We start from the raw sequence: 15489 nt of genomic DNA, 5'->3' as shown, positions 1-15489 counted from the left end.
GTGAGAACACAGTCCTGAGAACCGCACACTTGGGGAAACAGGTGACCACTGTTTTGTTCTGTTTGACTTTTTTTTAAAAAGATTGGTTTTCCCAGGAAGCTAATTGCATGACATCTTTAGTCATATATGATGCAATATGGACTACTGTGTAATATTCAGCCTCGAGGATGATACTGACTGACGGCAGGTTTCCTGAATCATGTATCTCACCTGGTAACCTACCTCTCCTTTCAGTTTTTCTATTTTGTAGTTCGGGTCCTTCTGCAAACACCAGCCTACAGCTCTGCTCTATCTCTGTGGGATAGTCCAATATACCAGAACATAGCGGTTTCTTCTCCTCGTCCACTGAGCCAGAGAGTGATGAGGAAACACTTTGTTTCTCTTCCGAATCCCGCTTTTTGGAATGAAATTGTTTGCGGTTGCCTCTTGAGTTCTCTTGCGATGCTCCACGGTTCCTGGAGTTGTCTTTTTCCTCATCATCTGTGACAGCAAATACAGTATTAATACAACAAGGCTCACTGGTCTCAGCTTGGAAAATCAACCAAATATTTAGCCCACACATTGTTTCTAATACATCCCAAACTAACCTTAACCTTTATACATCGCCTTCAATATGTAGATAGTGGACAATAAGATTTAATCCCATGATAAAGGTGTAGTCATTGTCTGTACAGTATCACAATCAAAATGGAAATCGTGACTAAACAAGCAACTCATTTCTCCAACAATAGATAAACTCCGGCAGGATGAACAGCATTGAATTATAATGTTTAAATTGAAATTCCTTGCTTGTATTTGATTCAGATTTCAAGGCCCACATTGTATAATCACCTATAATTCTACTGTATAATTACCTCTCGATTTGCTTACCCCCTACTCCACCACTCACTACCTCCGCTCGGCTGGCTCTGGCCTCCTGTTTGCCCCTCGTCCCCTCCGCTCCATCATTAGTAGCCGTGCCATCAGCCACTACGCCCTGAAACTCTCTCTCAATCCTCTGCCTCGCCCCCTTCCTCCCCACTTTCAAATACCACCTGAAGACCTTACGTTTTGATCGTGCTTACGGTCACCTCCCCCCTTCCTCTCCCCCTGGCTTGGGGTCAGACTCCGCCCCGAAACGCTACATGTAGTAGTTGTTGTATCACGAGAGATAAGTTACCTTTGTCTGTTGTTTTCTTAAAGGAAAGTTTTCTTCTTGGAGGTCTAGGATTGTCTGAATCTGAATCATCACTTGTCTGTGCTGTGAGCAGCAGATCTGCCTAGATTGTCAGGGAGCAGTGGGTGACTTCAGATAAACATTATTCATTATAAATGAATACAAAAACTCATTGTTTTCTGGAGCAAAGGTTGAAAGAACACAAAAAAACCCAAACTGAATAATGTATTAATTGTCAAAAGGAGGAACACCAAACAACACTATGTAAATGTGTTACCTATTCCATTGTAATATAACAGCATTATAATAATAATATTCCTTGCAATATCACGTCTGCAAGGCGTCTCAAAGAGCTTCACAGAATACACTGTAAAATGGATTGACTGTATATATTTTGTGGGTGAAACGTGACTGCCAACCAATCATCACTTGACTGCCAACCCTTCACCTCCCACTTAATATCAGAGACCCTTTGTGCACAGTAAGGTATAGAATTTTCCAAACACAATGACGGCTACACAGTGAGACACAGGTTTCCTGAAAGTATTACTTGGAAGATGGCTTCTTCATGACTTATACCTGTCTGTTGGGAAGTTATTCTTTGCCCCAGAGTTGAGGTCACTTCCTCATCTTATTTTTGTCACAACAGTCAGATGCACGAGAGACACATTTACAAGACTCGATGTAACATCTATGAGTTGTTGGATAAATAGAATAACAAGTGCCTTTTAGTTACATCTACATGTACATTCCTTCCCCAAGTCCCACTGGCAACGCAGCTTTGTGTAGCGACCAGCAAGATTGATATCACAAGTACAGAATCTCAAATGGATGTTTAAAAACTGCACCTCCATCACTGCATGAATTATATCTGATGATAAGTACATGTCCACTGGTATCATACAGCATCATTGTGATGCATATTCATTTACAGAACAAAGCTTAGCTCCTCTGATGGCTCAGGTGGTGTGACATTGAACCGTGTAAAATTGATCATTCACTTCACCCCTGTTTGCGGATCTTGCTGTAGTGCAAATTGGCTGCAACGTTCACCCACCCACAAAACACACAGTCGCTCCACTTTGCAATAAATCTTGTGAAGCACTTTGGGACGTCCTCCGAACAGGGAAGACGCTAAACTGAATTCAAAGAAAATGCTGTAAAATACATCAGAATAGACTTTATGAAAAGTTTAGATGGTAATAGCACAAAGAGGATAAAATCCATAGAGAGCTTCCTGATGAACAACTCTGACGACAATGATTGAACATCCACAGCAATCTCATAGGTCACATTTGATTTCTCCCCAATACGGGAATATCTCCTTTATTTTGATTTGCGTTCTCTTCCGTTGCGACAAATAACTGAGAGCTACAAATAAGAAACTCAGTGAAGCCATCCTTACCTTTGACTCATCATCTCTTAGATTGAACGTGAGTTCTAAGTTGGTTAAAAAGTAGTCGGAAAATTCCGGATACATATCCAGGACTTCTAAGAGGTCTTCCCGCTGGATCTTATGCAAGTCGCAGTAAGTCAGGGCACGCACATCTGCATTCGATTTTCCGGGTTTGGCATAAAGATGAATCATTTCACCAAAGATATCGTTTTTGCCTGGACACAAAACAGACATTTGTTTTAAAATCAAAACTTCTTTTGATATACAGCATGTTTTGTTGAATGGTTAATAGTAATAACAATAATAATCCTGGCACTTGATACAGCGCCTCATCACGTCTTCGAGACGTCTCAAAGCGCTTCACGTGATACACTGTAAAGTGAATGGACTGTGTATTTTGTGGGTGAAACACGGCGGCCAATTGCGTACAGCAGCGTCTGTCCCACAAACAGTCGTGGATTGAGCGACCAACTCCAGTTGTGGATTGAGGGTTAGACTCCGACGCTATCAAGAGCTCCGGGACACTACCCCGTGTGAAGGGCACTATATAAACACAAGTTGTTGTTGTAAACATAGTATAGTCACAGTAATATAACAGTATACATACTGTGGGCAGGATATTTGAATGACACAACAAAGCTAATTTCTATGTTATAGTCGAAAAGGAACATTATTGACCTTCAGAAATGTATTATAACAACACGGCGAGAGAAAGATGTGCAATAGATTCACTGCTGAGTGGCCCTATTATGTCAAGATTTACTCTGAAGGCCATTTATCTCGTGAAAAATGAGTAGTTTTAGTAAGATTTAGCTTTGAACACCTGCTCAATATCAGCCCAGACAGTGAGAAATAACCTAATTATACAAAGGATTTGTCAATAACCTGAAAAGCCAAGTACTATCACACTTTGATGAATGTTAGTTTAATTTTGTAATGTGGCACCTGAGCCTGAAGGTTAAACTGCGAGAAAGTGCGACAATAGATCTTTGCTGACAAGTGCAAAGTACTTTTTAAAAGACACCACATTGAGCTATTACAGGAGTAGCTGAACACTTACTCTTGGGTTTCAAATGTTCACTTATCAGCCCATTCAATCAGCTATTAAGGCCACTGTGTTTAGAGCTAACTATTAGCACGAGGATTCCCAATCTAGTCTACAGTATGTAAATCTAACAGCGTGATTTTTTTTACGATAATATTCTTATTCGGTGGCTGTGCTTTCAACCTCTACGCCCCGAAACTCTGGAACCCTCTCGCTCTATCCCTCCGCCTTGCCCCTTCCTTCCCCATCTTCAGACCGTGTCTAAAGACCTTCCTTTTCGACTTTTTCCAATCTACTCTCTGGCATTTCCATTCTTTACATCAAAGCAGAATCAATTTAGAACAAGGCTGAGCTGGACTAAGAGTTATTTGTTGAACGGATCACCAGTGTGTGGAGCTTTATTGTGCTGTATGACGTACAGTAATAACCAACTAATCATAACACTAGGAGCCGTGAGGGGTATAATTGACAGAACATTTCTGAACTGTGCCAGTAATTTGTTCTCGGGTCACTGTGACCTAAACATTGTACGACAATGGAATAACGTTGAACATTTACAAAAATTCAATTCATTTTCAACTGTTGAGTTTCCAAACCGCAATTAGCAGCTACTAAAGGCTGTTGATATTGAGGTGACCTGATACACGGGTGGTTTCTGAATTACTGTATTTACTAATTCATACAATGGAGTCTATTTCCGACATTTCCCAATAGGGATTTCTCTGTGAGGAATCCTGTTTGGATTTCTGTCAAGCCGGGACTGTAGCTGAAGGAGACCACGTTTGTACAATTCTGACCTCTCAATAATAAACGCCGCAAATTAGATCCCAATGACAAACGTTCTCTAATTTGAATGGCTGAAATGAATTCGGGTTAAACACTTCAATTAGCTAGCACAATTATTTACTATTAAACCCTGGTAGCGTTTTCATCTCGTGGTCTTTGTGGCCGGCTCTTTACTGAATATTCAGGGTTTTATGACGTCCCAGTACAGAGTTCTGTGTCTGCCAACATGTCCAATTTGTATGTAAATGGTGCAGTTAAAATCTACAGGCATAAAAGAAACAAGCGTTTGGGTAGTCACGAGATAATTTGCTCTTATCAAAGCTGCAGATGATGTAACAGTAACAAATGTCATTGGCCTGAGAGCAACCCTCTGGAGTAAGAATAGTTAATTGTGCAGATTTATGGCTCAGTTAAGTGTGTTCGGCTTTAAAAACTGGCAGCTGCAGACTGTTATGTGGAATTCTTTCACATTGAAAACTCTTTTTACTAAACTTTCTTATTCTTTAATTTCAATTCTAAACATGATCCTCCTGAAGTGAGCGTCACCAAAAATAATAATAATTTGGCCACTCAATCCACGACCATGTCCTGACCCTGAGCAGTTTGCAAAGGCATCATGTACTGCAGTAAAGGTCACAATAAATATCTCCCCATTGTAATAGTTGTAAATCAGATGCACATCAGTTACCGCAGCCCTTGCGAGGATATTGAAGGGATCGATTTTGAGGTATTTCTCAACGGATTTCTTAATTAAGAAATCCAAGTAAGGCGCTCGATCGAGATCCTGGTGTGTTTGGACCGGGAGAGCAGAACGGCCCTTAATCTGACACTAATAAAACAAACCGATCACTGGCAATTTGCGAATAGAAAATAGGAAATACTGGAAATAGACTAGATCAACTAGCTTGTAGAGGTCAATAGGTTAGCAATTTGTTAATGGCCCTTTTATCAGAAGTGAAGCAGTAGAAGAGTCTGCGTATAGGAGTCAGGCTGAAAGTTCAGAAAAAAGCACCTTGGGAAGACGTTAAAACTGATCGCCATTAGCGAGTGCCATTAACAACTTGCAAAGAACGCTGTTTGGGAGGGAGGAATTCCTTTATCTTATAGATTTCACTTCCATCGTCTACCATTTCAACCTGCGCCTAATACTGTCCGGAATTAGCTAAGCAGGATGTGTCCCTCCAGAGAGAGAGAGAGAGAACGCATTTCATTCCAACAATCTATCTCTGGGATTGTCATGTGTAGGTGGGAGGCCTGGAATTCTCAGTTTTATTTGGAGATGCGTTAAGCATGGTGATGGTGTTCCACATGTGTCAGTACTCAGCTGACCCCAAAAAATATATATACCATTTCTGCTCTAATCAGGGATGTAATGAAAATATCGGCCTAATTGTCTCTTTTGGACACTGATTTGTCCTTCTGTAGGATCTTCAGCCATTCTGGGTTTGATTCCTGATTCGGACTAATTGACATTAAACCGGCAATGTTGTTTACAAAGCCCACGTCAAGGCCAATTGCTCATAGCCACGTCCCACAATTTTTTTTAAAAACCCGTAACGTTTCTGTATATATTCCACAAACTGGAAAATGACAGATTTGTGGAAAAAGGGTCAAGCAAAATGTTCTCTTCATTTTAGAGACATATTTCGATCGTCAATACTTCATATCACCTAAGTCGGACAACGCAAACTCAAGCCAGTTCCATCACTAGCTTTTTATTTTCTGGTGATATTGATTATAATATTGATTTCATGAGTTGGTTCCTATCCACTTACCGAGGATGGCTACCACGATGTTGTCCTTTAGGGTTTCAATGGAGCCCCTGGAGATGAAATAGAGAGCAGTGAGGATGTCGCCACTGTGGACCAAAGTGTCACCTGGGGGAGCGTGGGTGGTTTTAAACTTCATGGCTAATGCTCGGAGGCAGCCTTTACTGGCTCCTTTGAATGCTTTGCAGTTCTGCAGTAATGATTGGTTCAGATGGAGACAGATGTCTGCCTGGAGACATTCAGGAAAACCCTTGAGGACCTAGTGAAAAAAAATACATCTCAGCAACAAAGAACGGACACAGACTTCAATTCTAACACGGCTAATCATTCACTGCGTTGTCTTAAGTTCATCACACAACATGGGGGTGGGTGGGGGGGGGGAAACAATGACATTCTTAAGATAAATCTTTGGCTGAGGGATGGATTCCTGACGTGGCTGACCAGGAAATCCTGTGGGTGGTATTTTCATGGTCTGCACTTAATTCCAAATGGGAATTATGGAAATTTTGGTCATTTGTTGCTGGAAATAGGTCTTACCTCAAAAAGGTAACCTCTAAATTCCAAACATCAGGGCGGAATCAGGTCTGCCCTTCAGATTGTAACTGTCTGGGCAGGTCTAATGTGTATTACCAAAAAAATTGTAAAACAATCACTCTCCCCTCTGTTGGCCTTGCTAGAAATATCTGAAAATATTTTCAGATCTACATGGCTTATTAAATACTTTCAATTTTTTTTAAAAAACAGAGTCGATTGCCTCAAAGGTAATGTTACTGGTGCTGTAAAGTGGGTGATAAAGCTCTTAGAACTCAAATGCTGTGAACATTAAAATAATAATTGTGAACAGATGAGCTTTTAATACGCACACTTTCATAGCTTACGTCGGTTGGCCAACAGAAGGAATAGCGTCATTTTTTTTTAAAACAAAAACTGATCCATGGCAACATTTGAATCATAATAAAAAAGAGAAATTCCATCAGAAATTTTGATCTATTTAAAAGTCGTAAATCGTAAAGTAGGTTAAATGTTTTTCGCACTGTGAAATGAATGCTAAAGTATTTCGCTCCTTTTTCAATGCACGTTCAGTTGCGCAGTCGCAGTGAGTACCAGTGCTGGAGGTTTGCTCAGCCACTAGATGGCACAAAGTACATTATTTATCACAGAAACAGAGTTTAACACAAACAAGACAAAATGACTAACCTGGAGCCACAGATATCTATGGGTAAAGCAACTAATAAGTTAAATAACAACACGTGCCATGCAAGAGAATACTGCTGCTACACAACCACACTTTACACTTGGAGTTTAGTACTGAGATCAGTTATCAATGGGAACATAGGACTGTACAGGTCTGGTCTGGGGAAAAATCCTTGCAACCTATCTGGCCAACTCCACGATTCAAAATGTACCTACAATCTGCTATCTCCCTTCAATCCCTTCTTTCACCATCAATCTATCTGGACGCCTTTTGAATTTGTCTTTGCTGCCCGCTGTTATAATTCAGGAAATTTAGCACCACAATCGTGTTTATGTGTGACCCAACATCAACTCTTTAATCTCTCCCTATAGTCTGTGATATTCCTCTTATTTTTAGGTCATAAAAGAGTTTCTATGTTAGATGTGAACATCAGCACGTGAGTCAGCCTGAGACATAATTATATTGCGTTTTACATTTGATCAAACCCAAGAATAGATCATATTCATTAGAGACACCCTGTTAATGGCAACATTTTTTTTAAAGGGAGAAATTTGCTCAGGCACCATTCATTCCCCCAACATTCAGACATAGTATTTGCTTGTATGAATGAATGGCTATCATTAGCTCACTATGACTGCATTAAAGTTTATCAACTCAACATAAGTTAAAAGCAATGTGACTCCCACATAACTTGCACAGATTACAACCAGTCAGAGACATTGATCTGTTGTTCACTGTGTCAACCTTTAGAAGAAGTAAAATAAAGCAAAATTATCAAACACAACACTGGTATCCTATCTAATCTCAGCCCTTGGTTTAAGTTAATTCTGCTAAGCATTCATGGGACTGACAAGATTTTCTTTGAAATGTATTGACTTTTCTTGTCTTGCTTCACTGCAATCCATTGCCACCCACAACATTCAGCTTTACAGGCAAGCAATCTTGTAAATTACAGCATCATCACATTCAGTAAGATTGAGGCTGATTTAAATATCAAACCTGTGTATAAATCAGATGATTCCTGCCGCAGTATATCATCTGGGCTGGATTATATTATTGAGTTATTGTCAAAAATGATGGTGGCTGTAATTAACTTCTGTAGATACAGAAGCTGTAATAATAATAATTTGTTCTGAACTTAATTTTGTATCTCGATGCAGTCATAACATTTTTACAGACAAGGTTGAAATACAATCCATTTGTAAAGATCAAGTAACAGACAGCTTTGTAATGTATTGCATTTCAAGATATGTCACATAATGTGCTTCACAATTACATGCTGATCATGTCAAACTCAAAGCAAAAGGAGTTTGTGTTATGCATACAGATATGAATGGAATCCTTTCTCTCCACTCACTGGAAAGTGAAACTAATGAAAATTTAATTCGCCTAAAAAGTATGTGATTGTGTGAAAGTGAGGCTTGCGGTATGACTTTCTACTTGATGTACAGAAGTAGTGATTTGATGGTGGAAATGAATCCTTCCATTCGATGTTAGGAAGTGCAATACACCTACACATCACAAGGATTTTATTCCCCCCACCCACACTTCCCACTTCCGCTACCTTTTGAGTGTCATTGGAACCAGTGGATATCAGAGAAAGGTGTGGGTCAGGTGATAAGCTATTAATTTATCTTCTACGAAAGCCAACCTCCGCATGTGTCAGACTCCAAAAAAAAACAATCTACTCTGTGGCAGAGATGGTACATGACACTATTTTTGATGTTGCTCATCTCACTAATATGGAGACTTGTCTTTGCAGCGTCCATCGTGAAACCCTGAATGTCTGGCTCTTTGGTTTCTTGTTATGATGAGGCCTATCAGATCTTATGATAATGCTGTTGATAATGTCATGCAGTAGAAGTTTGCTTAGGGTGGGGGGTAAAAAAAAATGCATGCAGATCTGACAAGTACACACAATGGTTTAAGAGCCGAGGCGGGTGCTATTAATGCCTTGAGATGTTGGCATGCATACGGTTTGAACTGAAAGCGTGAACACGTGAAGAAAATCACACACATCGAGTGGAAAATAGAAACATTTACAACGTAATTCGCATCAATACTCTAACAAACCATATGCATATAAGAAAGTATAGGAAAACCGAGGTAATGTGGACGGTGGGTTTCATGTTTTTTTTTTGCGGCTGGTCAAATTACAGCTAATTATTCAGCGAGTTCCATAAAAAGCTGCAATTTCTTTTCTGTTAAACCGTCGCATTGTGTACGTTTCTCCCACAGTTCATCTTACCATATTTCTCTGTAATTCACATTACCCAAGTACTGTGTCATGCAGAAAATTATACTGAGAGAAAAGCGCCAAATAAAGAGCTCAGTCAGTAAAGTGAACAAATACAGAGGGCAGTTTCCACACTTGTATACAACAATGACAGGTTACATATACCTCCTGTTCTTACCAGAGGCAGTTGGGTTATTCCAAGCATTAAGTGGTGAAGCAGACAAGGAAGAGATAAGCTTTTATAAGTACAGCATGTAAACGACACGTTCAATGACATCTTTCTTTTATCTTTACACAAATGAACCTAATATTGGTCCATTTGTTTTGGACGCGAGGAGAGAAACATGATTAATACAGATTAATACACGTAGGAAAAATAAGAGTGTTAATACACAGGCAAAGAGGAGACGTTTTATGTTTGGTATTTGTGCCTCTGAACTTCACTAATGGGAAGACAAGACTGTGTTCATTGGTTGTTGTGGAACAATGTTTTCAAAATCTCTTTAAATCAATTGGCAGCTGCGTTTTGCCCACAAAATACACAGTCGCTACACTTTACAGTGTATCCTGTGAAGCGCTTTTGAGACGTCTCGAAGACGTGATGAGGCGCTGTATCAAATGCAGGGATTGTGATTTTATTTTATAACCAAGTTAAAATTCAGAAGCCCTTTAAATTCTGCCACGCAGTAAACACAGTGTTATGAGTAAACTCAGGTTCAGGTCTCAAAGCAGCCAAAACAATTGTAGTGCAAGCATTGTGATATTAACAATAAGGAGGGACAACATGTCTCGAGTGTTGCTCTACATCAATTCAATTCTTCTGATGACATTTGCATTGATGTTATTATGCCAAGATGTCAGAGCTGTTCAGAAAGGCTTGATGTATGATTGAGTGCGCTGAATGGTTTGCCACTTAGATAACTCGCATGGTATTTTTTCAAAGAAGTTAAGACGGCTGTGAATGCCGAATGAAAAGCTAAGCGCCATTTAATGTTTGGCGCTGGGGTTACAAATGTTATCCGTATGTGTACATTTATAATGGACTCTTTTTAACAGTGATAAACGCAAATGTGTTTATTTGGGCCTCACGTTTGTCGTATTTTTAAGATGTAAGATACGTCATAGGATCTCAGTATACAAACTCTGGCTCCATAAGTAAATACCAGATTGAGTTGCGCTACCTAGATATTCCAGTCTTTATGACCAACACATGCAGAGTGAGTCAATTACCTTAGTTGTGTCGCTGTGGTTATTTAATCCTCTATTATGGGACGCTACCCTGCATGAGAAGCGCTATATAAAACAAATGTTGTTTTGTTCTTGTTAACGGAACATTTGTTTTAGGGAGAATGAAGGTGGTTCCAGGTTTTGCGAATGCAAACCACTATTCTGCTTATTGATACAAACATCACCATTAACAGATGTCTTGTACATACCATATTCATGTCTATGCCATTTGTGTATGTCCAGGCATGTTGGAAGTACTCCTCTAGTCTCTGGCGTAAAGGGTTGGGAATCTGGTGAAAGCGTATGAATTCCTTGACGCGAAGCATCTGCATGTGATATCTCGCTGTCCCCGAATACAGTCTCTGAATTATGGCCGAGACATTACCAAAGATACTGGCATACATTAACGCTGGTCAAGGAGAAGACAGACAGATAAGACCGGTTACGCACTCTTTACAATTGTTCAAACTTTAACATTATAAAGTCTAGGTTAAACCATTTATATATATAAAAAATATAATTAATAAATAATAATAATTCGGTCAATCAACCCACGATTGTTTGTGGGACGCTGCTGTGCGCAATTGGCTGCCGTATTTCACAAAATATACAGTCAATTCACTTTGCAGTATATTCTGTGAAGAGCTTTGAAACGTCTCAAACACGTGATAAGGCGCTATATCAATGCAAGGATTATTATCATTATTATTATATTTCCAACACCATGGTTTAACATTATTTTAAGGCTAGTTTTACTGGTGGAGGAAGATCATATTTGTATCAACCAGATTTCAGTTCACTTTATCAATACTGCTATTCTTAGCAAAAAGGTGAGATTTCACCCCTCATATTTATATAGGCTTTAATGAGATTAGATTGTTTTAAATCCTGTAAATCCTTATAGATGGATTTCACTCAAGCACACCCTTACATTACTCTGCATTTTCTCACAAACCCTAAATGCTATAGAGCAGGGTAATAAATGCAGGTATGTGCATAGCTGAGCCTAGTATAGCTTAAATTTAATTACAGACTGCCATTCAGGAGATCACTTTCCATTGACATACTTAAATACATAATCCTTATCCAGGCTTAAATGTTCCCTAGTTAGTTCTGTTTGTGGTGCTCAGCATCTGGATAATGTCACCCCATTGATCAGTTTGACCGAAAGACATTGGCGCAGGCATAAATCTAACCCTATATATTAAAACCTGCAGCAAAAGATAATTGAAGTTAAATTTTGTGTGGCTTTAACTCATTGCCCTTGTGATATTTAACCTGTGATATTGAACAGTATTGTCTCCGTCGCACCAACCAATTTATATATTGGCTACGTTTAATATAGCCTGCTGGTTTCAGTAGATTTATCCAAATGACAAGGCTACGCTAATACAAGTTAGCAAAGCTGGTTCAGGAACCATAGACAGTAGAGGGAGCTGTCCTCTATACTCTTGGGGGATTTGGAGTAAACCAGGTTGGAGCACTCGCCTCGCAAGCACGAGGACCTGGGTTGGATTCCCTGCCTGATGACATTTTGGGGTGATTACAGCAAACTGACATCCATTATGACTGTTGAGCACAAAAAGGGAAGCCACTTACAGCCAATGAGCATGACGCAGATGGAGAAGATCTTCTCTGAGTTGGTGTTGGGAGACACATTGCCAAAGCCAACACTTGTCAGACTGCTGAACGTGAAGTACAGCGCAGTCACATATTTATCCTTGATGGACGGCCCTGAGCTGGCATCGCTGTAATTATATCGTTTCCCTATCTGTTGTCCCAGAGAGTCCAGCCAGCCTATTTTGTGCAGCAAGTATGGCCTCTCCACATTCCCGATTGCATACCAAATACAAGCCAACCAGTGAGCAATCAAGGCGAATATACACATGAGCAGCATCAGAACAGCAGCACCATATTCAGAATATCGGTCCAGTTTCCGGGCCACTCTCACCAGCCGTAGCAGGCGAGCGGTCTTCAGGAGGCCGATCAGTGTGGTCGTCTATTAAAATAGTCAAGTGGAATATTGTAATCTTTCATCTTATAAGAACCACAACAATAGCGCCCCCCCCCCCCCCCCCCCTCAACCCCTCACACAGGGCAGCATCCCAGAGCGCTTGACAGTGGCCGAGCACAAAACTGAGCCGGGAGGGAGGCGGAAGGTGACCGTAGGCACGGCCGGTTGAAGAGGAAAGTCTTCAGGTGAGACCTGAAGATGGGGAAGAGGGGAAACAGGTGGAGATTGATGGAGAGAGTTCCAGAGTTTGGGGGGTTAGTCTCTGAAAGCGCACGGCCACGGATGGTGGGGATGAGGAGTTATCAGGGATGATGGCATTTCACCCTCTTGTCTATCCAGCAGGTACATGGCTCATCTCCACTCACTGCTTTGGGTAACTGGCTCAGCTGAGATGATCAAGCTCTCACGTTTGAACTTTGTACAGAAGCCGAGGCTCCCGCTGGCTTGCTGGGTCACAGAGCTCCTTCAGTCACACAGTTTTTTAAAAAATAATTCTCACACCAGGAGCATTGAAACGGTTTGCTCTTAGATGATGATTGACATCCTGTTGCTTGTCACCTCTTAATTTAGATGTGTACCCGTAGCGTTTTTTTAAAGATTTCTGAACATTAATTCCCTGAACTGTGTTGTCTCCAAATGAATGCGGCATGAATAATAATTTATGGGATATCTATATTTATTATCTATTAAAATGTCAACTTTTATTGATGTCACAATGATAACCGCTGGAGGTTTAGATGGCAAAATGCTATGTTTATTGACTACGTAAACATCCATTTTGTCCTCTTGCCAGGTGATGCTATTTTTATATCGCTGCCCTTTCTGAACACAGCTGGTAGGTCTGATTGTCAAAGCAACAGATGCTGAAACCCAGCTTTGTGACCAGTTCTCCTGTGCATTCAGAACTGAGAAGATTCCACCACGTGACGAGATTGCAGTTGTCCTGACACAGAAGGCAAACAACACCAACATTTACCCACTGAATCTCCATTACAATTCCCACAAACAATCACCACCAATTAAAAAATTGCAGGAAATTCCTTCCCTCCCTCCCTCCCTCCTTCCCTCCCTCTCACCCTCCTTTCCACCATTTCCTCAAACAACGGTTTTAAGAAAAAATGGCCAAAATTATTTTTAAAATTGAAAACGATTTGATTTTTCTTAAGATATGCAAATAGGGCAATAGTTCAGATAGAATGGAGTCAAGAAATGAGATGTAAGAAACATCCCTCCAGTCCTCAACGAATATCTTGTGGAGAGAAGTACATTACAATTGTAATGCTCTTGTGCTAAATATACATTGATATCCAGTGGTGAACATATGTCCAATTGTGGTGGTCTCGTGGGGCTGTGTGGCCCTGCTTTACAAGTGTAATTGTTGTTGTTGCGTGTATGTAATTAGGAGGGATGTGTGTGTTTGTTCCCTTGAATTCACAATGTAGATCTATGCATTGATTTGGGTTATGAGGATCAGCGTTTGGCTTTTATGAATAAATGAATGTTCCGGGACTCCAAACACAAACCGACCCTGAATTCAAATTCACATTCCACTCCATCCTTGCTTTGTACTTCAGTTTTCCTGCGTGTCCAAACAAACTGCAGACATCATGGTTTCATAAGCTGTCCATCAAATGCAGTCATCCCACTTTTATCTACAGCTAATGTAAGCACATTTTTCCATATATTTCCGTGCGCAATTGGCTGCTGCATTTCGTCCACAAAACAGTCAATTCACTTTACAGTGTATTCTGTGAAGCGCTTTGAGACGCCTCGAAGGCGTGATAAGGCTCTATATCAAGGGCAAAGATTATTATCATTATTATTTACTTCATTGGTGCAGTGCATTGATTTGGTACTTCTAGAATTGACGTTTCACAGGGGAATTTTTAACCGCAATAAAAATAATAAATAAACTAAATTCTCAAATCTTACCTCATCTGACCCGGATCCGAAGATCAGGAGGTCGAATGGGATAGCAGCCACCATGTCGATGAGGAACCAGCCTTTGAAGTAATGGATGGCAATCTTTGCAGGGTGGCTGACCACTTCTTCATTTTGATTGACATAGGTGGTTCTGAAGTTGATCAGGATGTCTATGATGAACATAATGTCCACAATTAAGTCTACAACATTGAGGGGGCTGCAGGAGTAACCGCACTCCCTTCTCTTCTGCTCTTCACGGTCGTTGAGTAGAAAGGCCGCAGAATAAGGGGTGAAGATGGCCGTGTAAATCACCAGGAGCAAAATAAGCCAATCCCACACAGCCTTGAAAGGACTGTAGTGGAGGATGGTGAGCTTGTGGATGCGAGGTGTCTGAAGTTTATACTCTGGCAGAACATCAGCCCCGAGCGAGAGAACCTAGAGCAGGGAAACACAGACAGATGTTAGCAGGAAGAGACACTATGTTCTATATCCAGACTTAGTCCAACTATGGCACAAACTGTTGTCATTCAAACTACTTTGCGTTTTAAAAGAAGTCCTAATTTCAGAATCTGACTAAAAAATAACTAGGTTCCCAAATACAAATCAATCGTCCCATTTCTGTCATTGTACTTTGGAGATTGAGACGACATACAGTAGGACAAGAAGAAAAGAACCACCTCTGTTAGTTTAGCTAGTTAAGGCAGGACCCAGGGAAACCCTCTGTATAATTAATTTGATTGAC

The 15489-nt window shown here is 40.4% G+C and overlaps 1 protein-coding gene across 1 annotated transcript in view; it reads right to left on the bottom strand.

The window, feature by feature from the left end:
* Nucleotides 1-15489, bottom strand: part of LOC103176367 (potassium voltage-gated channel subfamily H member 7) — a 107224-nt gene that overhangs the window by 3414 nt on the left and 88321 nt on the right. The window contains exons 8-14 of the mRNA XM_007889842.2: nt 14757-15182; nt 12410-12809; nt 11020-11219; nt 6159-6411; nt 2562-2767; nt 1160-1259; nt 211-480 (exon numbers count right to left, since the gene is read on the bottom strand). Coding sequence (XP_007888033.2) covers nt 211-480; nt 1160-1259; nt 2562-2767; nt 6159-6411; nt 11020-11219; nt 12410-12809; nt 14757-15182 — 1855 coding nt within the window. The remainder of the gene's footprint in view (nt 1-210; nt 481-1159; nt 1260-2561; nt 2768-6158; nt 6412-11019; nt 11220-12409; nt 12810-14756; nt 15183-15489) is intronic.

Source organism: Callorhinchus milii, unplaced genomic scaffold, assembly GCF_018977255.1.
Source record: "Callorhinchus milii isolate IMCB2004 unplaced genomic scaffold, IMCB_Cmil_1.0 Scaffold6, whole genome shotgun sequence".
In the NCBI taxonomy this organism is placed as follows: Eukaryota; Metazoa; Chordata; class Chondrichthyes; order Chimaeriformes; family Callorhinchidae; genus Callorhinchus; species Callorhinchus milii.
This window is presented reverse-complemented; position numbering and strand designations above follow the sequence as displayed.